The sequence below is a fragment of the Myxocyprinus asiaticus genome, chromosome 22, assembly GCF_019703515.2.
Source record: "Myxocyprinus asiaticus isolate MX2 ecotype Aquarium Trade chromosome 22, UBuf_Myxa_2, whole genome shotgun sequence".
In the NCBI taxonomy this organism is placed as follows: Eukaryota; Metazoa; Chordata; class Actinopteri; order Cypriniformes; family Catostomidae; genus Myxocyprinus; species Myxocyprinus asiaticus.
Genome location: NC_059365.1, coordinates 43,099,533 through 43,127,072, shown reverse-complemented (window position 1 = coordinate 43,127,072; position 27,540 = coordinate 43,099,533). Strand labels below are relative to the sequence as shown.

The 27,540-nt window shown below is 43.4% G+C and overlaps 1 protein-coding gene across 2 annotated transcripts in view; it reads right to left on the bottom strand.

The window, feature by feature from the left end:
* LOC127413306 (short transient receptor potential channel 3-like) overlaps positions 1-27,540 on the bottom strand; it is a 112,703-nt gene that overhangs the window by 57,360 nt on the left and 27,803 nt on the right. For both annotated transcript variants that reach the window (XM_051650323.1, XM_051650324.1), the window contains exon 5: positions 7,144-7,308. In XM_051650323.1, the coding sequence (XP_051506283.1) occupies positions 7,144-7,308 (165 nt within the window). The remainder of the gene's footprint in view (positions 1-7,143; positions 7,309-27,540) is intronic.

The window sequence follows — 27,540 nt, the reverse complement described above, 5'->3', positions numbered from 1 at the left end:
TCGCCGGGCATCCGCCCAGGTTCAGCGGTGTCCACTTCACCTTGGTGAAAGACGAAAACGCTGCTACCTTGCACGGAGATCGCTACCCTCCTACAGAAGGACGCGATAGAACCTGTCCCTCCAGCCGAGATGAAGAAAGGGTTTTACAGCCCCTACTTCATCGTACCAAAAAAAGGCGGTGGGTTGTGGCCAATCTTGGACCTGCGAGTACTGAACCGGGCTTTACACAGACTCCCGTTCAAGATGCTGACACAAAGACGCATTCTAGCGAGCGTCCGGCATCAAGATTGGTTCGCGGCGGTAGACCTGAAGGATGCATACTTTCATGTCTCGATCCTCCCTCGACACAGACCCTTCCTGCGGTTCGCGTTAGAGGGTCAGGAGTATCAGTACAAAGTCCTCCCTTTCGGCCTGTCCCTGTCTCCTCACGTCTTTACGAAGATCGCAGAGGCTGCGCTTGCCCCGTTAAGGGAGGTGGGCATTCACATTCTCAACTATCTCGATGACTGGCTAATCTTAGCTCACTCTCGAGACTCGAGTCCCGAGACGGGCATGGCACCACGGGACACCGCGTGGCCATTACATTACAGCCCTTGGACCGACCTCTCATTTCTACGAGTAGGTGTTCCTCTAGAACTGGTGCCCAGGCGCGTCGTGGTCATGACAGATGCCTCCAAAATGGGCTGGGGTGCCGTTTGCAATGGGCACGCAGCCACCGGCCTCTGGACGGGTCCGCGGCTGCGTTGGCACATCAACTGCCTCGAGTTGTTGGCAATTCTGCTCGCCCTGCGGAGGTTCCGGCCGTTGATCCAGGGCAAGCATGTGTTAGTTCAGACAGACAACACGACAATGGTAGCATATGTCAACCATCAAGGTGGTTTGCGCTCTCGTAGTATGTCACAACTCGCCCGCCGTCTCCTCCTCTGGAGTCAGCAGCACCTCAAGTCGCTGCAAGCCACTCACATCCCGGGCAACCTCAACACTACGGCGGACATGCCGTCACAACAGGTTACCCTCAGGGGAGAGTGGAGACTCCACCTTCAGGTGGTCCAGCTGATTTGCAGTCGATTCGACAGGCACAGGTGCACCTGTTTGCCTCCCAAGAATCCTCCCCACTGCCCGCTCTGGTACGCCCTGACCGAGGCCTTGGCATAGATGCACTGGCACACAGCTGGTCCCCTGGCATTTGCAAATATGCGTTTTCCCCCAGTGAGCCTGCTTGCACAGACCCTGTGCAAGGTCAGGGAGGACGAGGAGAAGGTTGTCCTGGTAAGCACCCTACTGGCCAGCCCAGACGTGGTGCTCGGACCTCACGCTCCTCGCGACAGCTCCCCCCTGGCAAATTCCCCTGAGGAAGGACCTTCTTTCTCAGGGAAGGGGCACCATCCAGCACCCGTGCCCAGACCTCTGGAATCTCCATGTCTGGCCCCTGGACGGGACGCGGAAAACCTAAGCTGTCTCCCACCTGCGATGGTAGACACGTTCACTCAGGCTAGGGCTCCCTCTATGAGGCGCCTGTATGCCTTTAAGTGGCATCTGTTCACTAAGTGGTGTTCTTCCCGTCGGGAAGACCCCCAGAGATGCACAGTCAGATCAGTGCTTTCCTTCCTGCAAGAGAGGTTTCCTTCCACCTTGATGGTGTACATTGCTGCCATAGCAGCACACCATGACGCAGTCAACGGTAAGTCCTTAGGGAAGTATGATCTGATCATCAGGTTCCTAAGAGGCGCCAGGAGGCTGAATCCCTCCAGGCCATGCCTCGTTCCCTCATTGGACATCTGTAGTTCTTCAGGGTCTACAGAGAGCCCCCTTTGAGCTTTGCAGTCAGCCAAGCTTAAGGCACTCTCCTTGAAGACTGCCCTCCTGACTGCGCTCACTTCCATCAAGAGGGTAGGTGACCTGCAAGCATTTTCTGTCAGCGAAACGTGCCTGGAGTTCGGTCCAGGTTACTCTCACATGATCCTGAGACCCTGACCGGGCTATGTGCCCAAGGTTCCCACCACCCCTTTAGGGACTAGGTGGTGAACCTGCAAGTGCTGCCCCAGGAGGAGGCAGACCCAGCCCTGTTGTCGCTGTGTCCGGTGCGTGCTTTACGCATCTATTTGGATTGCAGGCAGAGCTTTAGGATCTCTGAGCAGCTCTTTGTCTGCTTTTGGTGCACAGTGGAAAGGAAGCGCTGTCTCCAAGCAGAGGATCGCCCACTGGCTCGTTGACGCCATAACTATGGCATATCTCGCCCAAAACATGCCGTCCCTGGTAGGGCTACGAGCCCATTCTATCCGTGGTGTAGTGGCTTCTTGGGACTTGGCCAGGGGTGCCTCTCTAACAGACATTTGTAGAGCAGCGGGCTGGGCAACATCCAACACCTTGCAAGGTTCTACAACCTCCAGGTGGAACCGGTTTCGTCCCAGGTAGTGGCACGCAACAAGCAGATAAGCCCGGGATAGCCGGCCGGGTGTATCACTTGCACATAGCGCCTTCCACCTCCTTTTGAGCTGAAGACGTGCGCTGTTAATTCCCAGTAGTGTTCACAAAATTGTTCCCTGGTTGACTTCCTCCGAGCCCTGTGGCAGTCGAGTTTTCGGAGAGACTCTCTGCCGGCCCAGTACACGCGCTAACTAATAGCCCGGTTCTGGGGTAGGTGCTCTGCATGTGGCGGTTCCCTGTAAGGCTAACCCCATGCGATCTATATCTTCCGCTAATTCGTTTCCCTGCCGGCAAACTGTGTCTTCCTTGGGCAGAGCCCCTCTGCCCCAGTCTCCATGTTGTAGTAACTCCTCCCCCATTGGGCAGGATCTACCTTGAAGGCTCTCCACATGGTTGGAAAGACCATGTGACGTATTCTTCCACTTAAATATCTCCCCCTCTCTTGGGGCGAGGTGTGGTCTCCGCAGTGTCCTCCCCTTGGGAGGGACACCCCCCGACTAGACCTGGCGGCCCAGTCGGATAATCCCCTTTCTTTTTTAGGGAGTGGAAAAAGAGAAGGGGAGAAGAGGCCACGACTGGATTAAGCCTGTCTCTATCTTTGGGTAGTCATCTTGTCCCCAAAAAGGGCCGTTCGACACTCATAACTGTGTTGGGGGAGGTTACGTGTTGACCTGGTGTGCTGGCTAAGAGGCACACAGCAAGTCTGCCCACCACACACCGCCAGTTCACGTAACACAGTTCAGCCTTGTGGCGTTTTGTATAGGGACCCCTAGTGTCACTACATTGACACCAACGTCGAGTGAGTGACAGATAGGGAATGTCATGGTTACTGGTGTAACCTCCGTTCCCTGATGGAGGGAACGAGACGTTGGTCCCTCCTACCACAACGCTGAACTACCCGCTGAAATGGCCGGACCTTATATCGGCTCCTCAGCGTAAAACCTGAATGAGTGGTTGCATACCAGCTCCTTTTATACCCATATGTTCGGGGGAGTGGCATGCAAATACCACTCGCCAATTTTCATTGGCCTTTTATCAAGACCAGAGGTGTCTCGGGCTCCCAAGAGTGACCCCTATTGTCACTACATCGACACCAACGTCTCGTTCCCTCCATCAGGGAACGGAGGTTACACCAGTAACCATGACGTTTTTCTTTCTCCTACTTTCTTCAACATTTCTCTGACTTGGCCCACAACGTCTCCAGTAGGTTCAGCAGTGTGTTCTGGCGTCACAGAACCACCCCCCTCAGCATCTGCTTAACCTACTCACTTGGGAGACCAACTGGGGTCCTTTCTCTTGAGCAAGAGCCACTGACTACTCCGCTCTGCCACACCCGATGTACAGACATCAGTACTGAACTGCTCATAGACCTATCTAAATATTAATAGAATATCTGGTTACAGTTCTACGCACTGTGCACTTGTAGCCTTATTGCCATTATAAAAAATGCAATTTGTTAGTGCCATGTAAACAGACATTAGGACTATATGAACAGCTATTCAAGAAAGTAAGAGGAGGAAGAAGAAAAGAGAGAGTGGGGGGGGGGGGGACTCTCATTGCACATTCACTCTAATCTCCTTTTTTAACCTTATTTTATGTATTTATTTAGGCCTATTTATTTAAGTTTTAACTGCAGGGACACTTTACTAACATATATCTTAAGAAATCTGTTTAATAAGAAAATATTATCTTTCTATTGCTATCATTGTTATGATTATCAAAGAAGGCCAATTAAATGTTTGAATGTATTATGTGTCATGTAATCTTAGACCTATCTTAAGACCTATCGCATTGCATGCGCAGACAACGGAGAGTGCCTATTGATTTCAATGTGATTTTTTCAACACTTTTTTATCCTCTAAAACAGTGTACAATGGCTTTCCAATGATCAAAATATATTAATATAATTTATTAAATGTCCCCTCTGATAAACTGTGAAAGATGTGAGAAAGATACATTTAAGTTTCACTTAATGGACTTAAGAGCGGTTCAAAGCTCTCGTTAATTTACAATTGTCTTTACATACTACTTAGATAAAGATGCTTTTGGGAAATGTGCTGTAGAGATTAAGTACTGCTTACATGTTACTAACGTTCTACTTAGTGCTTCAGGAAACCAAGCCACAGTACATAGCACTATTCCTAACCAGGTCAATAGTCAAGTTTAAAGCTACAATGTTTGACAAACATGTTCTTACCTTAGGTTTTACAGTTATTTGTTAAGATGGGAAGTGCCTCAGTCATTCCAGTTGTCACAGAATAATCCCAAAGTGGTCATGTGATGAGGAATACAATTTTACTTGATATTTTGACATATAAGAGGCCATTGTACTATAAAAAAACATACTGTAAATTTCAGAACTCAAAACTTCCTCTCCAGTCCAAAAAGAGCATTTATTGTTTCCACTCTGCAAAAACAACTCGTTTTAAAATCGGCTGCATTTCGAAATCACAGTGCAGTGTCAATTAAATATCCCTGCCTCCCAAACACATGTAATTGTCACACTGAATTGATAGAGAGAGCGCCGTTGAGATACTCAAACACTGAAAGTGGTACTATTTGCTTTTAACCAATAAAAAGGTTTAGATGTTGATTAAGGTCCCCATTAGTTGTTGTGTACCAGGGCACATATTCACAAAAAATCTTAAGGCTAAAACTCTACACGGCTGCTGTCGTCAATCCACATTGCAATAAAGTCAATGTATTAGAATATTATCATGGCACTGAACTTTTAAAAAGGTACCGCCTGAATCACAATCTAGTCAATGCATTTTAATATTATAATATTGATGCTGACATTTAAAAAAGTATTGCCTGAATTGAGAGGGTGTTTCATTGTTGTAAACTTAGAGATGCAGATAAAGATATTCACAACTATGCGCACCATAGGCAAAATGCTACTGTGTAGCACAAATGAATTAATCTATCTATCTATCTATCTGTCTGTCTGTCTGTCTGTCTATGTATCTATCTATCTTTTTCATATGTACACTCACTGAACACATTATTAGGAACACTATGGTCCTAATAAAGTGCCTGACGTGGTCTCAATGTTCGACATGTTGTGCATTCTGAGATGCTATTCTACTTACTACAATTGTACAGTGGTTATCTGAGTTACCGTAGCCTTTCTGTCAGCTCAAACCAGTCTGGCCATTCTCCATTGGCCTCGCTCATCAACAAGGCATTTCCGTCTACAGAACTGCCACTCACTGGATGTTTTTTGTTTTTGGCACCATTCTGAGTAAACTATAGAGACAGTTGTGTGTGTAAATCCCAGGAGATCAGCAGTTACAGAAATACTCTAACCAGCCCATCTGGCACCAACAATCATGCCATGGTCAAAATCACTGAGATCAAAGTTTTTCCCCATTCTGATGCTTGATGTGAACATTAACAGAAGCTCCCGTATCTGACTGATTTTATGCATTGCACTGCTGCCACATGATTGACTGATTAGATAATCGCATGAATAAGTAGGTGTACCGGTGTTCCTAATAAAGTGCACAGTGAGTGTAATATATTATAATATAGGCTTACTTCACACTGTCTGTTTAATGAATTTAATACAAATATTGGTACTCTGTCTACCAATCACTTTGGGCGATTTAAGAAAGCACGCTCATAGAATGTGATGTCATCCATTGCAACGAGGTCAACTCCGCATTTACTCTTACCTTAAAATTTCCCCGTTCCTTAGTAAAACTTGCTCTTAGCAGTTTTGTAAAAACTCTTAGCTAGGAACTCTTTGGAGAACTCCTAGTGATAAGATATAAATCTTTGTAAATAGGGGCCCTGAATTCCAACATGGAGCAGATTGTGCTATTAACATTACAAACCAAAGAAGTATATACAGTATCTGCTCATGAAATATTGATTTGAGATTAATTTATTTTATTATGTATGGAGAATGCATAGTGCGGTGTGCAATTAAGGACAATGGTAAGTAAACACTAGTAACCCCCCCCCCCCACTCCCAAAAAAAATCTGTATCATAATTAAAGAAAATTACTACAATTTTTTTGGGATCATTAAAACTTTTTGCATTATTATTATTGATTATTTTCACATTATTAATTTAATATTTTTTTTCAAGACCTCTTGATCTAAAGGCTTATACTTAAATGATTGAAATCAGTTTTGTAGACAAATATATGCTGTATCTATTTCTTTACCAAACATTCTTTTTCCTTTTTTTAATTTTTTTTATTAGTTCAGTTGGACCAGACAGCCACGGAAAAGTAACCAAAGGTGCAACAAACCCCTTTAATACTGTTTGAAAACATTCCAACTGGACACCTCATGAAGTTGGTAGAGAGAATGTCAAAGTGTCCAAAGCTATTATCAAGACACAATGTGGTTATTTTTGATTTGATACTTTTTTGTCACTACATAATTCCCATGCTTTCATTTGTTTTATTTCATAGCATTTATGACTTTATGATTATTATAAAATGTGGAAAATACTATTAATAAAAAAGGAGTAGAGTCCAAACCAAGCCTGTAAACACATATTGAGGATGGGAGAGGGAATGTTATAATTTAAGAGCCATCCATTGAAAAAAATAATAATAGTTGACAATTTATAAAAATATTGGAGGGGACATTTCACCATCAAAGTCAGTGGTGGTTGCAGCCCTCGTCCAAATACTGACTCGTACCCAGGCATGTTCTTGACTGTTTTTTGTGAGATTCACCCTTTTAAGAGCACCTTACCTTACTACATGGGGCAAACCAATACCCCACAGCAAGCAGGGGGAGTCCCAGTGCCACGGCCAGAACTACCAGACACTTTACGGCAATGGTTTGTTCCTGAAGACCAGACAGATTCTCATACCAGATCGTCAACAACTGCTGCTGACAGTTTGGATGAGCCACAAACTGAAGAGTAAAAGAGATTAATATTATCATTAAAATTTGTAGACAAACAAGTTTAAATTAGGCCTTTTCCTCTAAAGAGGACTCATGTAGTGTTTAAGTAATTTATTAGTGTTTAAGAAGAGGCAATGATTAAGATTACTTAAAAGAAAGAACGTCCTGGTTACTTTCGTAACCTCCGTTCCCTGATGGAGGGAACGAGACATTGTGTCAATGTAGTGACACTAGGGGTCGCCCTTGGGAGCCCCAAACACCTCTGATCATTGAGAAAAGGCCAATGGGAATTGGCGAGTGGAATTTGCATGCCACTCCTCCGGACATACGGTTATAAAAGGAGCTGGCTTGCAACCACTCATTCAGGTTTTGTGCTGAGGAGCCAAGACAAGGTCCTGGCCATTTCAGCGGGTAGTCCAGTGTTGTGGCAGGAGGGACAAAATGTCTCATTCCCTCCATCAGGGAACGGAGGTTATGAAAGTAACCAGGATGTTCCCTATCTGTCACTCACTCGACGTTGTGTCAATGTAGTGACACTAGGGGTCCCTATACAGAACGCCACAACTAGCTGAACTGTGTTACGTGAACTGGTGGTGCGAGACGGGCAGACCATTGTGTGACTCATAGCCAGCACACCCGGCCATCACGTAACCTCCCCCAACGCTCTTACAAGTATCATACATTCCCTTGCACCTCAGGGAAAAGTCGACTGCCCAAAAATGGGGACCGGTTGCCCCAGCTGTGGCCTCTTCTCTTTCTTCTCCCCAAAAGGAAAAATCGTTCAGCTGAGGGCCATATAGCATCCGCGTTGGGGGGTGTGTCACTCTCAAATAGATGTGCAAAGCACACACCGGACACAGCAACAACAAGGCTGGGTCTGCCTCCTCCTGGGGCAGCACTTGCAGGTTCACCACCTGATCCCAAAACGGGGTTGTGGGAACCTTGGGCACATAGCCAGGTCGGGGTCTCAGTACCATGTGAGAGAACGCCTGCAGGTCCCCTACCCTCTTGATGGAAGTGAGCGCAGTCAGGAGGGCAGTCTTCAAGGAGAGTGCCTTTAGCTCAGCTGACTCCAGGGGCTCAAATGAAGCTCCCTGTAGGACCCAAAGGACCACGGAGAGGTCCCACGAGGGGACGAGACGCGGTCTGGGAGGATTCAGCCTCCTCGCGCCTCTAAGGAACTTGATGACCAGGTCGTGCTTCCCAAGAGACTTACCGTTAACTGCATCGTGGTGCATCTATAGCGGCCATGTACACCTTCGAGGTGGAGGGGGACAGCAGCCCCTCCAGCCTCTCCTGCAGGAAGGAAAGCACTGACCCGACTGTGCGTCTCTGGAGGACTTTGCGTCGGGAAGAATACCACTTAGCGAACAGATGCCACTTCAAAGCAAACATGCGCCTCGTAGAGGGAGTAAACCGCAGTAATGCGCCGTAGATCCAACAGCTTATGAGGTGAATGGATCGGCGGAGGAATTCAGCTCGCTGAAACACAACCGCTCGGCTCCGAAGAAAAAATCTGAATGAGTGGTTGCAAGCCAGCTCCTTTTATACCCGTATGTCCGGGGGAGTGGCATGCAAATTCTACTCGCCAATTCCCATTGGCCTTTTCTCAAAGATCAGAGGTGTTTGGGGCTCCCAAGGGCGACCCCTAGTGTCACTACATCGACACAACGTAGAGTGAGTGACAAATAGGGAAATCCGGCTAAAACCAGCGCAAAAGTGTTTTGGTAAAAAGAGGCAATGATTAAGATCTCTTAAGAGACAGAAATCCAGCTAAAACCAGTGCAAAAGTGTTTTGGAACATGTTAGCTGGTTTCTAGCTGGCCCAAGCTGGTTTTAACTCATGTTGAAGCATGTTTCTGGTAGTCCAGCTGACAATCACCTAAGACCATGTTAAGTAGGTTTTAACTGAATTCGGCCCTGCTGAAAAACAAAACAAAAAACAGCTTAAACCAGCCTAAGCTGGTTAGGTTGGTCTGTTTTGATGGTTTTAGAGCTGCTAAAACAGCTTAAACTAGCTAAGAATAGCAAACCACCTTGAAGATGGAGAATTTTTTTATTCATAACAGGGAGGATTAATGCTGGATTAATGCTGAAATTCCACTTAACTGTTATAGGCAGTATACATAAATGTCTACATACAGTATACAGTATGTACAGCCTATAAATAGTTTGTGTTCATGCATGTCATGCTTGATGGCAATAAATGGCATAATGCTAACTTTTTGAAAAAAAGCTTTTAACACTTCAAACAAACCTGGTGCAGCCATTAACACTGTAATATGGTTATGTTTGGAAATAATGTATGGTCATAACAGAGTTTGCTGAGTTTAAAGACGTCACCATATAGCAACAACAAGACATCCTACACATGAGGAATAAACTTGCACACATCATGCCTGACACCAGGGAGACTAGGAAGGACAGTAAAAGAGACCACGAAGGCAGTGGGCCAGTCCTATGGAGGACCAAGTCTACCAATAATAAAATAAATAAATATGCAAATAAATTGTAAAATTAAAAAGTGTACAGTGAAATAAAATCATTTTCAAATGTGACATAAATGAGTATTTATAGTTTTATTTCCTCATTAATGTATTTATTTATGTCCACATTTATTTATTTCCTCATTTATTTTTTTCCACATTTATTTATACATGTATATTATTTCCACTAAAGGTGTGAATCTTCACTTCTGTCACAAACTTATTCAAATATAATTCAAAGGTTAGCAATTCGATTACAAAACAATTCTCGATGCATCACAATGCATCACGTCCTTAATTTTATTTAATTTTATTTATAAATACACATTAAATTATTCATTCAGAATTAAACGATCCCTAGCCTATAACTATAACCACAACTATCAGTGGCTGATAGATGGCTACATGAGATATTTGCTTCTGTGTGAGTGTAGATCAGGGCTCGACATTAAGCATTATCATATGCTTGTCTTTTGGACAAGTAAATTGGTCATTCACTTGTCTATGTACAAAAGTTACTTGTCTGGAGACAAGTGGCTCGGTGATGTGCCAGGCCAGCATGGAGGGAACATTACAATGTGTGCTGCTATATGTGGGAATGGTGTACTCAGCCACATTCCCATCATTGGGCCCTATAACACAAAACGTCGTCCTCAATTTCCTGGAAAATCTTTACAGGGATCTCATTCCTGAGAATGAGAGGGGGTTGGTAAGAAATGACTTGCCAACGTACGTTATAGTTTGGGACAACATAAGTTTCCATCGTTCAAATACAGTCAGGGAATGGTCTGTTGCCCCCCATGTTTTTTGATGGAGTTTCTCCCACCCTACTCCCTATTCCTAAATCCCATTGAGGAGTTCTTTTCTGCATGGAGATTGAAGGTCTATGATCATCGTCCTCAAGACCAGTTGTCCTTACTGGGTGCAATGGAAGCTGGTTGTGAGGATATCACAGCAGATTGTTGTAGGGGGTGGCTGCGTCATCCCAAAAGATTTTTCCCTCATTGCATTGCCAGGGAGGATTTCAGGTGTGATGTAGATGAAATGTTGAGGCCAGACAGAGAGGAGAGATTGGAAGACCCATGAGGTTGATGAACTTGCAGCTTATTTTCTTTCTTGCACATATTGTAGTTCCTGATAATTTTGCTGTTGTGTATATATTTGTTTCTGTACGAGCTTTCTTTGCGTATTTTCGGTTGGCTGTAATGTGTGTACATACAATGATGAGAAATGTTTGAATAAATATTTTGTTGACAGTATAGTGTGTGCCATGACTTTTTGACATCAGTATTCAGCTGCCTACATATACAATGTTAGCAATTGGACAATATTACATAGTGGGTAACTATCACACTTTCAGAGTACACTGTCATTTGACAAGATGTCTTTGAATTTTGACTGTCTTGGTCTAAGCAGTGATAAAGGAACCTTTTGTTTTGATGACAATGATTTATTCATTGATGGATTTATTTACATTTGAAACATGAGTTAATTTGAGTAATCACCTTTTGCAGGTCACATAGAGTGGTGTGCTGAATGTACCACGTGATGTGAGGATTGTACTTAGAATTTTGAAAACTGTAAGTTTGTTTCAGTAAACGTGCCAAATTGACTGAGAAAAACTGTAATACTGTTTAAAGCTATTAAAGTTATCCAGCAAAGAGAGTGAGTGGTTTTGTCATTTCTTGTTATGGTTGTTTGTTTAATATTAAAGTCTCACTAGCAAGTCAGTCCACTCTCAGCCATCTTTGAAATGCTCTCAGGAGGCTATTTCCAGTCATGTCAGTGCACCTCCTATCTACTTGAATGGGGAAACAATGACATCTCAAACGGTTGGTCAAGATTATGATCAAAGAACATATTTCAAATAAGCAATAAAATCTCACAACACTGGAATCATAAATTGTGCTTCATTACCTCAGATATCGTTTTTTTCCCCCCGGCTTGCATAGCCATTTCTAAATGTATTTGATCATTCAGGCATTACCACAATCATTCTCAGAGCACATGCGCATGTTTGGTGCACACACAAAAGCTGCCTGTCAGTCAAATACTATGCACAGTTATTGTTAGATGACTAGTGAATTACGCGCTCTGGATTATTTTCAACAGCAGAATAAGAATATACACTTTGCAGCCTAATAAGTGACACAGGCCTGTGCTATATCACAAATATAGCCAGTTATTTTTTCATTATTGGCGTTTTAATCAGGCTTTTTGTCCGGTTGGGCAAGTAAATTTCTCTTTTACTTGCCCCTTAAAAAAATAAAATATCAGCCCTGGCAGATGTCAGCTTCTCCTTTCCACACTACAGGTGATAGTAAAGTGATACAGATAGTGAGGTTGCTGCTTAAGAAATCAATCAAGCATCTCGGATGCGCTCTGTTCCGACAAGCAAGATGAGCAATGAGAAACAGCCAAAGAAATAGTTTCCACAATGTCTTAACACACTATGTCATTGCAGCCAGGCTATTTGAGTGTAAATACTTGATGTGTTAGGCGTGGGAGAAAAAAATAGATTCTCTGATACATCACAATTCTTTCTACAACGATTCAGAATTGATTCTCAAAAATACAGAGCCGATTCTGAATTCAATTTAAACCACGACAGTGCACACCAGAGACGAAATGAGATGCTAGAAGCAAATGGTCAGACGCACATACACTAAAGCCAAGCGCACAATACAGAACTGATCACAGACTGGATGTATCAACCACACAATCATCGTCCCCGACTAAAACGATGATACCAAAATTCATTCACAAACTCAAGCACATAGCAATGGCAGAGTTTATTTGTGATAACACATCAACAAACAACATGAAAGGGTTCAAGGGAAAAAACAACTGAAAATAATGATGAAACAGGAGTTCAGGAGATGTGGGTGATGTTTTTATTTTCTAAGTATTTTTTATTTTTTTTTTTTTTGTCTCCTGCTTCCTATTGCCTTTCTCTCCTTTTGCATTCTCTATTTCTTTACAACATCTATCCTTATTTGCACTAGGTGCAAATAGCCTCTGCCCAAACTTATATACATTTTTAGGTAATTTATACCACTGTAACTGTATGTACCTTGGGAGATCATACCTGTATGTACTCAGGATTTGTAAAATGTATGGTATTTGGCTAATAATCCTGACATAGAATCTGAACAAAAAAAAAAAAAAAAGATTTTAAGATTTGACAACAGACACTTTGACAAGAACAAAAAGTAGGAAAAAAGTGCACGTGAAATGATCCAGAATTAATCATACTTAATGCAAACACACTGGGTGTTGATAATAAAAGCTTGTGTTTATTCAGGTTTGCTGCATATAAATAGTCAAACAAGGCATTTGCCTAGGGTGGAAGCTCTAGTGAGGGAGGCATAAAGGAGAAGAGAGAGAGAGAGATGCACGATAATTCCAGTGATAATTTGGAATTATACAATAAATGCCATATCAACATGTATCAATAATTAACCTATTTGTAACCAAACTACTCTGCTTCTTTTTACCTGCCCTCTATGATTACTTACAGTACACGGTCAAAATATCATCATGCGTATGTGTGATTACAGTTGGAAAGATCATAAATATATTTACACAAGAATAACAATCACAGAAATTAACGTGATTTTGGTTAAACTGTTCATGCATAAATAAAACATTTGTGGACAAATAAAAGCAATTTTATTGTTGTATTGTTGTTTATATTATTATTTACAACTGTAATCATGCATAGGGGAGAGGGGGGTAAGATGAGTCTATGGGTAAGTTGACCCACCCTGTGTATCTAGGCAACTGAACAAATTTTTTGTTATGTGACTATATAAGCAGAAAGTATCCATCATTCCTATCTGGCTGCGAAGAGAAGCACATGCGAAAAGAGGTAAGTATGTTTACTTGCCTTTTTTCTTTCTTTTTTTTTTTTTTTTTTTACAGTTAAGGAATAAACAAATGTATTCAGGTACAAAATTACTTATCATGCATAATGGTGTATATCGACTGTATAAATGCCCATGATTTGATTAGCACAATATTAGCCCTGAAGTACTAAGCAAGGTGCTTTTTTCCAAAATTGTCACTATGGGGCAAAATAAACCAAATAGTCTGGGGAAAGTTGAGTCACTGGTTTTTACTGAAACTTCTGTTTCTGTTTAAGGTCTGTTTATAATGTTTACAATATTTATAGAAAAAAGTGCTCCAGTAACTGTTCTGTTCATAACATTTAAATTAAAATGAGTGAGATTTCTTTTTTTTTTTTTTTTCTGGCAAAGACTTTAGGTATTCAATGTAGGTTACATGTATGCTAAGTGATTGATCCAAATCATTACATCATTTACATGCAATAACAATCCTCAGTGTTAAAGGAAACAAGGGGAAAGTAGGAGATTATAATGTATCAATAAATAGATTATAGATTGCTAATTATAGATTTAAAAAAAATTAAATAAAAAAAAACTTTGTGGAATTTTATTCAGTATTTCACAGGAAAAATTCAACTGATCAACTTAACCCCAAATGACTCATCTTACCCACTGACCAGGAGCAATTTACCCTTAACCTGGGGCAAGTTGACCCAGTGAATCTCATTTTTTTTAAAAGCCATATGTTTGTGGCTTTCTGTCACAGACTAATTTTTATAATATCAAGTGATAGCAGGTAGCTCTATTCATTTTACATATCTAATTTTTTTTCTTGCATATGAGACAACATATGTAAAACATCAGCTCATCTTACCCCATTCTGCCCTACATATTATTTTTTAACCATGTACTTAAAGTAATCATAAACAATGCACACTTGCATGTTACAGATACGGCCCAAATGCCAGCTTTCTCGAATTAATAGCGGCAGTGAGTGTATTTTTTTTTTGTGCCAGTGGGCATGTACCATAAGAGTGGATTAGAGGGCGGGTAGAAAGAAGGAGAGTAGTTTGGTTAGAAAAAGGTTAATGATGTGTTGATCTGGCAGTGATAAACCCAAATGAATAGCCACACGTCTCTCTCTCTACTCTTTTGCCTTCCTTGCTGAGCTGCCGCTCTAGGCAACTGCCTTGTTCGGCTATTTATCCGTGCCAACAATGAATAAACACAAGCTCTTATCACCAACATCAGGCATGTTTGAAATAAATATGGTTAATACTGGATTATTTCACGTGCACATGCTGCTTTTGTCCATGTAAAAGTGTCTGTTATCAAATCTGTTCAAGATGTGGTTTCTGTTCAGATTGTCTGCAAAGATTTTCAACCAAATCTCGGACATTTTAGAAATCCAGAGTCCATACAGGCAGGGGCGATTCTAGGACTTCAATCTTAGGGGGACACTATAATGACACTATAATATGTGCACATTTTATGAATACCACTCTGTTGCATAGATAGTAAAAAAAAAACTTTATTAAACCCATTATAGCCAGCAAATAATAATTGAGAATGTTGTCATTTTCTATAATAAACACAAAGTTATACAAATAACTGAAACAGATTGATAGACCATAGACATATATTATCCATAAACCATATATTAACTGTCTATTTATTGGTAACACATTTCATCTGTCCAAATCATTCCTTATTTGTTCTCCATTTATTAACAAAACAATAGAACATTTATAATAATTTAGCAACTTCTTTTAAACAAGTTATATCAAACACCGCCAAAAAATCTTATTGTTATTTAATGGAGTAAATTAAATCCAGATGATGTTTCTCGGTCTGTCATTATAGCTTGTGACTCAAGTCTTTTGAATCCATTTAAAAGATTAGTTCACATTTGTTCATTTTAACACAATTCGTTGTGACATTTTTGTAAATCATACTTTTCGCCAGTAGATGCCAACGAATGAATATCTTTTATGTGTTTTGACGACGGAAATGAGTCTAATTACAATTTATTAAAATTGCTGTGTCTACAAATCTACTAAGAAACTTTAGCAGAGATCAAGCATTTGTATGCATCACAGATTTTTAGGGGGACTGAGATTAAATTTTGGGGGGCTGAAGCCCTCTTAAATAGGGTCTAGCAACGCCTCTGCATAAAGGTTTGGTATCCATAGGTACATATAGTTTCAGTGAAATAAAATTACTTAAGTGATCATGGTGATCATAAAAAAGTGGTTATATAACCCACCTCTAAGTTATTAATTCAACACTTATCATTCATTACCTAGTTGACTTTATCTGTTCACAAGTATATTTTAAAATTTCTAAATGCACGTACAGTTGAAGTCAGAAGTTTGCATACACCTTAGCCAAATACATTTAAACTCAGTTTTTCACAATTCCTGACATTTAATCGTAGAAAACTTTCCCTGTCTTAGGTTAGTTAGGATCACTACTTTATTTTAAGAATGTGAAATGTCAGAAAAATAGTAGAGAATAGTTTATTTCAGCTTTTATTTATTTCTTCACATTCCCAGTGGGTCAGAAGTTTACATACACTTTGTTAGTATTTGGTAGCATTGCCTTTAAATTGTTTAACTTGGGTCAAACATTTTGGGTAGCCTTCCACAAGTTTCTCACAATAAGTTGCTGGAATTCTGGCCCATTCCTCCAGACAGAACTGGTGTAACTGAGTCAAGTTTGTAGGCCTCCTTGCTCGCACATGCTTTTTCAGTTCTGCCCACAGATTTTCTATCGGACTGAGGTCATGGCTTTGCGATGGCCACTCCAATCCCATGACTTTGTTGTCCTTAAGCCATTTTGCCACAATTTTGGAGGTATGCTTGGGGTTATTGTCCATTTGGAAGACCCGTTTGCGACCGAGCTTTAAATTCCTGGCTGATGTCTTGAGATGTTGCTTCAATATATCCACATAAGTTTTCTCCCTCATGATGCCATCTATTTTGTGAAGTGCACCAGTCCCTCCAGCAGCAAAACACCCCCACAACATGATGCTGCCACCCCATGCTTCACGGTTGGGATGGTGTTCTTCGGCTTGCAAGCCTCAACCTTTTTCCTCCAAACATTACGATGGTCATTATGGCCAAACTGTTCAATATTTGTTTCATCAGACCAGTGGAAATTTCTCCAAAATGTAAGATCTTTGTCCCCATGTGCACTTGCAAACTGTAGTCTGGCTTTTTTATGGTGGTTTTGTAGCAGTGGCTTCTTCCTTGCTGAGCAGCCTTTCAGGTTATGTCGTTATAGAACTCATTTTACTGTGGATATAGATACTTGTCTACCTGTTTCCTCCAGCATCTTCACAAGGTCCTTTGCTGTTGTTCTGGGATTAATTTGCACTTTTTGCACCAAATTATGTTCATCTCTAGAAGACAGAATGCGTCTCCTTCCTGAGCGGTATGATGGCTGCGTGGTCCCATGGTGTTTATACTTGTGTACTATTGTCTGTACAGATGAACGTGGTACCTTCAGGCATTTGGAAATTGCTCCCAAGGATGAACCAGACTTGTGGAGGTCCACAGTTTTTTTTTTTTTTTTCTGAGGTCTTGTCTGATTTCTTTTGATTTTCCCATGATGTCAAGCAAAGACGCATTGAGTTTGAAGGTAGGCCTTAAAATACATCCACAGGTACACCTCCAGTTCAGTACACCTCCTATCAGAAGCTAATTGGCTAATTGTCTAAAGGCTATACATCATTTTCTGGAATTTTCCAAGCTGCTTAAAGGCACAGTTAACTTAGTGTATGTAAACTTCTGACCCACTGGAATTGTGATATAGTCAATTAAAAATGAAACAATCTGTCTGTAAACAATTACTCATGTCATGCACAAAGTAGATGTAGTAAACGACTTGCCAAAACTATAGTTTGCTAATATGAAATCTGTGGAGTGGTTAAAAATAAGTTTGAATGACTTCAACCTAAGTGTATGTAAACTTCTGACTTCAAGTTTAAATGTATGTTTTGCTGGATTAAATTTCTGGATCAACTGTGACGCGATCAGGATACATGTGCATAAAACATCAATTTATGAATATCATTTTAAAGTGGTAATTTGCACTGTTTTTTGTAGTGTAGTACCAATAATAAACAAATATGGTTTATATGAAACAGTTCAAAGCAACATGCCCCCTCTCTATTATTCCATCCCAATGGCATGAGAATCCAACATGTGTTTGACAAGTGAAACATGTTTTCTGGGGCACGGATGCACACACTGCCTGTGGAGAGGATGGATACAGAGCCAACCTCTCATATGCCTGGTGTTCTGTATTAAGGTAGTAGGTTAATTAATATGAATCCTGAGGGAATAACAGGTGTTAATTTGACGCTTGTCCTATAAACCCCTTCCTGTCTGAATTATAACTCTCAGAATAAATGGCTTGAAAATATATCCACATAATTATATATAAGAATGTGAACTCAGGTTGAGAGAACTATGAATAACAGACCACAGTTCTATTACTGAGAAGAGAGAGAGAGAGAGAGAGAGAGAGAGAGAGAGAGAGAGAGAGAGAGAGAGAAGTAGTGAGGAAATGAGAGGAAGATATGCAAGAATCTTGGAATGGGGACAATAATCTGTAATGCAATCTGAACTGTTTCATATAAACCATATTAGTTTATTAGTGGTACTACACTACGAACACAGTGAAAATTACCACTTTAAAATTATATTCATAAAATTACGTTTTATGTACATGTACAAATTTAATCCAGCAAAACATACATTTACAGTTGATGACAGAACTTTACATACACTTAGGTTGAAGTCATTAAAACTCATTTTTAATGATGCTCACTTCATATTAGCAAACTATAGTTTAGTACATCTACTTTGTGCATGATACGAGTAATTTTTCCAACAATTGTTTACAGACAGATTGTTTCATTTTTAATTGACTATATCACAATTCCAGTGGGTCAGAAGTGTACATACACTTAACAAGTTAACTGAGCCTTTAAGCAGCTTGGAAAATTCAAGAAAATGATGTCTAGCCTTTAGACAATTAGCCAATCAGCTTCTGACAGGAGGTGTACTGAACTGGAGGTGTACCTGTGGATGTATTTTAAGGCCTACCTTCAAACTCAGTGCCTCTTTGCTTGATATCATGGGAAAATCAAAATAAATCAGTCAAGACCTCAGAAAAAAAAACTGTGGACCTCGACAAGTCTGGTTTATACTTGGGAGCAATTTCCAAATGCTTGGAGGTACCACGTTCATCTGTACAAACAATAGTATGCCAGTATAAACACCATGGGACCACGCAGCCAACATACAGCTCAGGAAGGAGATGCATTCTGTCTCCTAGAGATAAACATAGTTTGGTGCAAAAAGTGCAAATCAATCCCAGAACAACAGCAAAGGGCCTTGTGAAGATGCTGGAGGAAACAGGTAGACAAGTATCTATATCCACAGTAAAATGAGTCCTATATCGACATAACCTGAAAGGCTGCTCAGCAAGGAAGAAGCCACTGCTCCAAAACCACCATAAAAAAGCCAGACTACAGTTTGCAAATGCACATTTGGACAAAGATCTTACATTTTGAAGAAATTTCCTCTGGTCTGATGAAACAAAAATTGAACAGTTTGGCCATAATGACGTCTCGGTTACTGTCGTAACCTCCGTTCCCTGATGGAGAGAACGAGACGTTGTGTCGATGTAGTGACACTAGGGGTTGCTCGAGAGCCCCGAACACCTCAGATCTTTGATAAAAGGCCAATGAGAATTGGCGAGTGGAATTTGCATGCCACTCCCCCGGACATACGGGTATAAAAGGAACTGGCTCGCAACCACTCATTCAAGTTTTGTGCTGAGGAGCCGAGACAGGGTCCCAGCCATTTCAGCGGGTAGTACAGCGTTGTGGCAGGGGGGACACAATGTCTCATTCCCTCCATCAGGGAACTGAGGTTACTGCAGTAACCGAGATGTTCCCCTTCTGTCACTCACTCGACGTTGTGTCGATGTAGTGACACTAGGGGTCCCTATACAAAATGCCACAACTAGCTGAACCGTGTTATGTGGACTGCAGGTGCAAGCAAGCTGATGCATGCGTAGTAGCAGGTGCACCAGTCTGCACGTAGCCTCCCCCAACACCCCCCAAAATGTCATATAGTTCCCCACATCCCTAATGGGGGAAGAGATGTATCTTGTATGGAAGCATGCCGCCCTAGCCGCGGCATTTTCTCTCTATGTTTTCTCTCCACAGAGTGTTCAGTTCGGCTGGGGCCATTTTAACGCTTAATATATGCGCCGGGGAAGGTGTTCTTTTCCTATTCTATTCTTTCAGGGGGAAAAGACCTCGTGGAGACCACATCCTGCCTGGAGGGAAGGTAACATGTGGCAAGCACGTCGTATGGGCTCAGAGCCGCACATGGAAGAGGTGTGGTAGGTCCTGCCTGAAAGGGGAGGAGCTCTACAAACATGGCGACCGGGACAGAGAGGGCTCTGTCGAAGGGAGACGCAGGTCTGCTGACAGGGAGACCGTACTTCGGAAAATACATCACAGGGGGTTACCGGAATATCCGGCACCTGTGGAGCACCTACCTCAGTAAGGGCATATTAGCACATGTACTGGTACCGGCTGTGAATTCCTCCACTGAATTCGTGAGCCACAGGGCTAGGGAGGAAGGACATCCAGGGTTCACGGGTTCGAACTTGCATGGGAAAAGAAGCGCACATCTTTGCCTCTTTGGAGGGGAAAGGCGCTATACGCAAGCGATACACCCGGCCAGCTGTCCGTATTCCCGAACTTACCTCTTCGTATCTGACAGAACACGGGACGAAACCAGCTCAACCCGGAGATTGTAAAATCTCACAAAGGTATTGGGTGTTGCCCAGCCCGCTGCCCTGCAGATGTCTGCTAGAGTGGTGCCATGGGCCAGTGCCCACAAGGATACCAGACTCCTTGTGGAGTGTGCTCATATTCCCAAAGGGGCGGGCACGGCCTGGGCCTGGTATGCCATAGCGATGGCATCTATGATCCAGTGGGCAAGCCTCAGTAGCCTCCAACAGGAGGAGACGGCGGGCGAGTTGCGACATGAGCGTAAGCCACCTTGCCGATTTATATACGCTACTTGCCCCGGATCAACGGCAAAAGCCTCAGCAGGGCGAACAATACTGCCAGCAACTCGAGGCAGTTGATGTGACAACACAGTCACAGTCCTGTCCAGGAGCCAGCGGCTACATGCCCATTGCACATGGCGCCCCAGCCTCGCTTGGTGGCATCTGTCGTAATGATGACACACCTGGACACTTGCTGTAGGGGAACTCCTGCCCGTAGAAATGCAAGGTCTGTCCAAGGGCTGAACAAGTGGCGGCAGACCGGCGTGATGGCCACGTGATGTGTGCTGTGGCACCATGCCCATCTCGGGACTCGAGTCTGAAGCCAGTGCTGAAACTGTCTCATATGCATCAACCCTAGTGGCATGACCTGCGCCGAGGATGCCATATGCCCCAGAAGCCTCTGAAAGTGCTCGTGAGGCGCGCTATCATCGAGATTGTGTCTAACTCCATGCCGAGAAAAGAGATGCGCTGAACCGGGGAGAGCTTGCTCTTTTCCCAGTTGACCCGAAGCCCTAGCCGGATGAGGTGCCTGAGCACGAGGTCCTTGTGTGCGCATAGCAACTCTCGAGAGTGAGCTAGAATCAGCCAGTCATCGAGGTAGTTGAGTATGCGGACACCCACTTCCCTTAACGGGGCAAGAGCTGCCTCTGTGACTTTCGTGAAGACGCAAGGGGACAGGGACAGGCCGAAGGAGAGGACCTTGTACTGATATGCCCGGCCGTCGAAAGCAAACCGTAGGAAGGGTCTGTATCAAGGTAGAACTGAGATGTGAAAGTACGAGTCCTTCAGGTCTACCGCCGCGAACCAATCTTGATGCCAGACACACACCAAAATGTGCTTTGGTGTCAGCATCTTGAGCGGGAGTCTGTGCAAGGCCCGGTTCAGTACTCGCAGGTCCAAGATTGGCCGCAACCCACCGCCTTTCTTTGGTATGATGAAGTAAGGGCTGTAAAATCCTTTCTTCATCTCGGCTGGAGGGACAGGCTCTATCGCGCCTTGCGCAGAAGGGTCGCGATCATTCTCGCCCCTCACCGAAGTGAAGCGGACGCCGCTGAACCGGGGCGGGTGCCTGGCGAACTGAATCACGTAGCCAAGTTGGATGGTCTTGGCCAACCACCGCGACAGGTTGGAAAGCGCTAGCCATGTGTCCAAGCTCCGGACGAGGGGCACTAAGGGGACGATTGCGTTTAACGTACCTCTGGGTGGGGCCTCATGGCGGGAGGGAGCAGAAGATGCCACGTCGGGGAGCCTAGCTTCGTCTCGAACTTGTGGCTGCGCTGAGGGGACCCTCGAAGCACTTACCTTGCTCCATGTACCCAGCTTCGCGGGGGTTGGCGACGGGGAGGAGGTACTTTTTGACCATCCTCGTAGTCCGTCACAACCACCTTGCCGTGGGTGTGAGTATGGTGCGACCGGATGCGCGAAGGCGGGGGGCCCTAGTTCACGGCGTCTAAGTCGCAGATGCTCAGTGCCCGGTTGCCGTGATAACGGCAGTCATAAACACTGGCTATGTGACCCACGGAGTGAGGAAACTGCTCTTTTGAGAATGTGGGTACCGCAGACTGTTCGGGGTATGTCGAACATAAAAGAAAAGGAAACCAAGGATTTACCTCCCGGCCCTCCACCAGGGGATGAAGTGGTCTAGATACCAGCTCCGGGTTTGCAGCAGACATCTCGCTCCCTGGGTCATCCACCTCAGGGGCGCTTAGGAGCCTTCTGGGTCCTCGTGCCGGCCCGTGAGGCGGAGGGTGTCAGCTTCCAGTGGGGGGCTCTACGCTGGGGCCGAGAACTGGGCTCGGGCTGAGGCGGAACTGCCTGGGCTTTCGCCGCCACAGGGTATGCCCTCGGTGAGCAGATGGGATATGGGATCTTGAGCCGTGCCGGGGCAAGATGTGTTGTATAGCCTCCATCTGCTTCCTCACTGCCGAGAACTACTGGGTGAAGTCCTTGATGGTGTCGCCGAATAGGCCAATCTGGGAGATGGGGGCGTTGAGAAAGCGAACCTTGTCCGCGTCCCTCATCTCGACCAGATTCAGCCACAGGTGGCCTTCCTGGACCACAAGGGTGGACATCGCCTGCCCGAGTGCTCGTGCTGTGACCTTTGTTGCCCGGAGGGCGAGGTCGGTCGCTGAGCGTAGCTCCTGCATCACATCGGGATCAGGACTACCCACATGCAGTTCCTTTAGTGCCTTGGCCTGGTGTACTTACAGGAGGGCCATGGCATGCAGGGCAGAGGCGGCCTGACCAGCAGCACTGTAGGCTTTGGCTGTCAGAGATGACGTCATCCTACAGGCCTTGGAAGGGAGTGCTGGGCGATCCTGCCAGGTGGCTGCGCTTTAAGGGCACAGGTGCACCGCAACTGCCTTATCCACCTGAGGGACCTCCGTATACCTGTGGGCTGCCCCGCCATCAAGGGTAGTGAGAGCGGATGAGCTGGGAGGTCGGTTTCGGGCAGATAAAGGTGCCCTCCACGATCTCGTCAGCTCGTCGTTCACTTCCGGGAAGAAAGGGACTGGGGGGGGGGGGGGCGTGGCTGTGAGCGGCGCCCCGAACCCAGGAACCAATCATCTAGCCACGAGGGCTCAGGGGAGGGTGGAAGTTTCCACTCCAACCTGACACACGCGGCGGCCAGGGCAAGCATGGTGGTCATCTCACCTTCAGCCTCAGACTGGGCGGGCCGACCCGAAGATGGCAGCCCAGTCGAGTCCTCGGCATCTGACATCACCAGTACGCTATCCAATGCAGTGATCGTGCACTCATCCCGCTCCGGAGCTCCGAAAGGGACACTAAGCTGGCCCTGGGGCGAGCTGGTCTCCTCTCTTTAGAAACACAAATTTACAGTGCCTTATAGCAATATAAACCAACTCTTCACACGTTTTTGATTTGCTGACAAGTGCTGGAAGTGTTCCGTTCTCATAACTCATGAAATAAGATGAGCTCAAGCTGAGCTTCAGGCTCGAGCCCCTCCTTATGAACAGCAAGCCAAATTTGCTTACCCTTAACAATGTTTACTATTTCAACTTTAAGGATTAGGTGGAAATGCAAATTCGTTAATTGAATATTGATGGAGCAACATCATTTGTGTGGAATAAACAGTAACAGAAGGTTGTTTTGATTTAAATTATTTCTTTTTTTTTTTTTTAAAGGAGGCGAGGGGGCCTTTTACCACACACTTGGGGGTTACAGTGAAATAGTGTAGATATAGGGGCAACAGTTATGGAGCAAAATTTTCAACTTATGGAAATACTTTTGAGAAAAAGTGCACTTTTGCAGTTGTTGAAAAACGTTTGATTTAATAGCCTTGAACAAAACTGAAAATGACATAAGAATTTTGTCTAAAAATAAATTCAATAATTTCAACTTTAGCCCCATTGTACCCAATGTGCATTATCCATTGGCAAGGCAGTCGATTTTGGAACTGAGAAAGCAAATATGTTAATCAGCCATGTGGGCACAATTATTGGTTGATGCCAATAATCTCAAATATCAGCCTGGCCAACACATCGGCCTATCACTATTATCTACACACTTTAAAAAAAAACACACCTTCAATAGACTGTCACCATTAACTCTTAAAGCTGATGCTTTGGAATTATTACCACCAAATAAGACACGATCAAGCTAAAGGCAAAGCACTTTGTCTAAATAACTGAGCCTATATAGTTTTCAATTCCTCAAGAAATATCAATAGACATTAGTTTAATTCACTAAACTGTTGCTGTCTCCCTCACTGTCATTCTCAGTGTAGAATCAGATGGTTGTGGTCATCATGTAATGCTAGTTATTTGTAAACAGATGCTCCAGGGCTACAGCAAAGATTCTCTGAAATGAGTGTGACCTGAAGAAACAGACCAGCTTATTACACCAGACCTTTCAGAGTCAAAACATCTCTTTCCCCTCTCACACACCCTCAGCTACAGCTATTGTGTGCTGAAGTCTAAATGTCTGAGACAGCAGTGGCGTAAATGCTGAAGTGTTTGTTTTGTGCAAAGATCATGATGTACAACTCCACACCACGGCGAAAAAAAGCATGACAGGTACAGGATAATGGAGAAAAGAAGATTTATGAAAGCAAAAAAGAATAATATGTACTCTTTGGATAGCTGAGCAGAGCAGAGCTGCATATGAAATGAAGCACTGCTACAGTTAGTGTGATTCCTGAGTCCCGGATGGTTTCCATAAGGTCTGTTTCACACATCCTGCATCTGCATTTGCAGAAGCGACGCATTTTCATTTTGGCACTCATTTTGACATGGGGGTTGTAGCAGAAGCAGCACACAAGTAAAGTTTCAGTGCTGAACTGGATGTTTTCTGCTGAATAGAGCACAACAGTATCTGCCCATTTCTTCAGCCGTCTTCATTACGGAAGTACACCGATGAGCCAAAACATTATGACCACTCACAGGTGAAGCAAATAACGCTGATCATTTCCTAACAAGGCCACATGTCAAGGACTAGGTAGATTAGATGTTAAGCAAACAATCAATTCTTGCAGTCAGTGTGTTGAATGCAGGAGAAATGGGCAGGAGTAAAGACCTGAGTGACTTTGACAAGGGCCAAATTGTTATGGCCAGACGACTGGGTCAGAGCATCTCTGGAATGGCAACACTTGTGGGGTGCTCTTGGTCAGCAGTGATGAGTACCAACAGTGGTCTAAGCAGGGACAAACCACAATCTGGCAACAGAGTGTTGGGTGCCCAAAGCTCATCGATGCGTGAGGGAAACGAAGGCTATCCCGTCTGGTCCGAACCGATAGAAGGTGTAGGGCTTTACTGGTTGTTTAGATCAGTGTTACTATCAGAAATAATTAATAATTATTTCTGTAGTTATTAATCAATATTTAAATTAATTAATTGGATCTAACTCATTAAAACCTCATATGGGGCTCCAGTAAATGTAGTGTGCTACGTTTAGGAGCAAGTTTGGTTATTAGCAATAATTAATAATTATCAAAGATAATTATTAATTATTAAAATCAATAGAACATTGATGAGAATCAATGTTAGCTTTTTAAAATCCTTTAAATCAACAATTATCAAAGATAATCGTTAATTGTTAACATCGATGAAACATTAATTAAAATTAACACTAGCTTATTGATCATTCAAATTCAATCATCAAAGATAATTATCAATTATCAAAAATCAATAGAATATTAATAAGGATTAACATTGACGGGGCACCACTCTGGAATTAGGGACTAATAACCAAATAGTAAAACAGTCTCAATATTAGATTGTTTTCTTAGGAAAGTCGACATCCGAAGAATATCAATTTTCGGGAAAAAAACAATGAATGAAGGTTTGAATCTGAGCACTGACATCCCGTCAACATGACACAGGTGTATGCAAAACAAACCAGAACACTTCTCTTTGTAATATAAACAAAGTTTATTTATGCAGTAATATCAATTAATAATTAATACAATGCAGTCGATAAACTTCCGACTTACAACTACAAACTAAACAGTGATATGATTAGATATGGAAATAAAATAATCCTATAACACATAAGGTGTGTGTGTGTGTGTGTGTGTGATTAGTAAGAGAGAGAGAGAGAGAGAGAGATGATTAAGTGACAGCCCTAAAGCCGATTTCACGATAGTGGGAGAGAAAGCAGCTGTGTTTATCACTCAGAGACGCGGTGGACGGCTCGTAAAAGTCCCGCGTTCTTTGACTCTTTAATGGATGAACTCAGTTGCTGTCTCACGATGGCGAAATTGCACAACAGTCCAATTTGGTTGGACCACAATACAGCAAAACAAATTTGTGATAATTAATACCCTGAGTATTAATAATGAGCGGACATGGCGGTCCGTAAACTGTACAAGCAAAAACCTTGAAACACAAGAATAACACACTATAATATTCTACCTCTGCCCAGACGTAAACCTCTTACTTAAGTCGCATGAGGACACAGGTAGAATGTGTTTTCCTCCGTCCTTTAACTCCTTGAGGCTCAGGTGATGACGGGAGGCCGTTTCCTCGCTCTGTCGGCGGGCACGGCTGTTGATTCTCGGCGGGCTGGCGGAGAACTCATAAATGTCGACTTGATTGAAGATGGATGAGAAATCTTTAATCTCTTCACTTCTGTAGGCAAACGGATGAAGATGCAAATTGCTCGGTGGTCTCCTTCGGATCCGTTAGAGTGTTCGGTTGAACACAGAGTAATCTCAACTCGTCCAGCGAGATGGAGATTGTATGGCCACAGTTTCAAGTTGGACGTTACTTCCTTGTGCCACGAGGTTGCACCTGAGAGCAGCAAAGAGCTACGTCTATATTCGGTGAACAAAGTCGCTGGAAGTGAATTCTGGAAGCATTTCAGAGGTATTTCAACTCCTGATGATGTCATGTTTGAGGGACGTTTTGTTGTGCGCCTCATCCAATAGGAGTTGAGAGTTCGATCCTTTAGTGAGCAAGGCTTCATGGATTTGTAATCTGTTTTGGACTCCCTTTGTTTGATTTTGGCGCGATTTTTATCTGGAAGATTTACAACTTGGTGTGTGGGGGCTGAGTTAGGTTTTACGACTGTTAGGCCTGCCTTTGTCTTCTATCTGAATACATGAGGCCCAACAAAGGTCTACATTGGCACAAGTCACAGAAAATTTTAATGATGGTTACTGGAGGAATGTGTCACGACACACAGTGCATCGCACCCTGCTGCATATGGGGCTGCGTAGCCACAGACCGGTCAAAGTGTCCATGATGAACCCTGTCCACCGTCAAAAGCACCTACAATGGGCACGCGAGCGTTGAAACTGGACCTTGAAGCAGTGAAAGAATGTCACCTGGTTCGATGAGTCACAT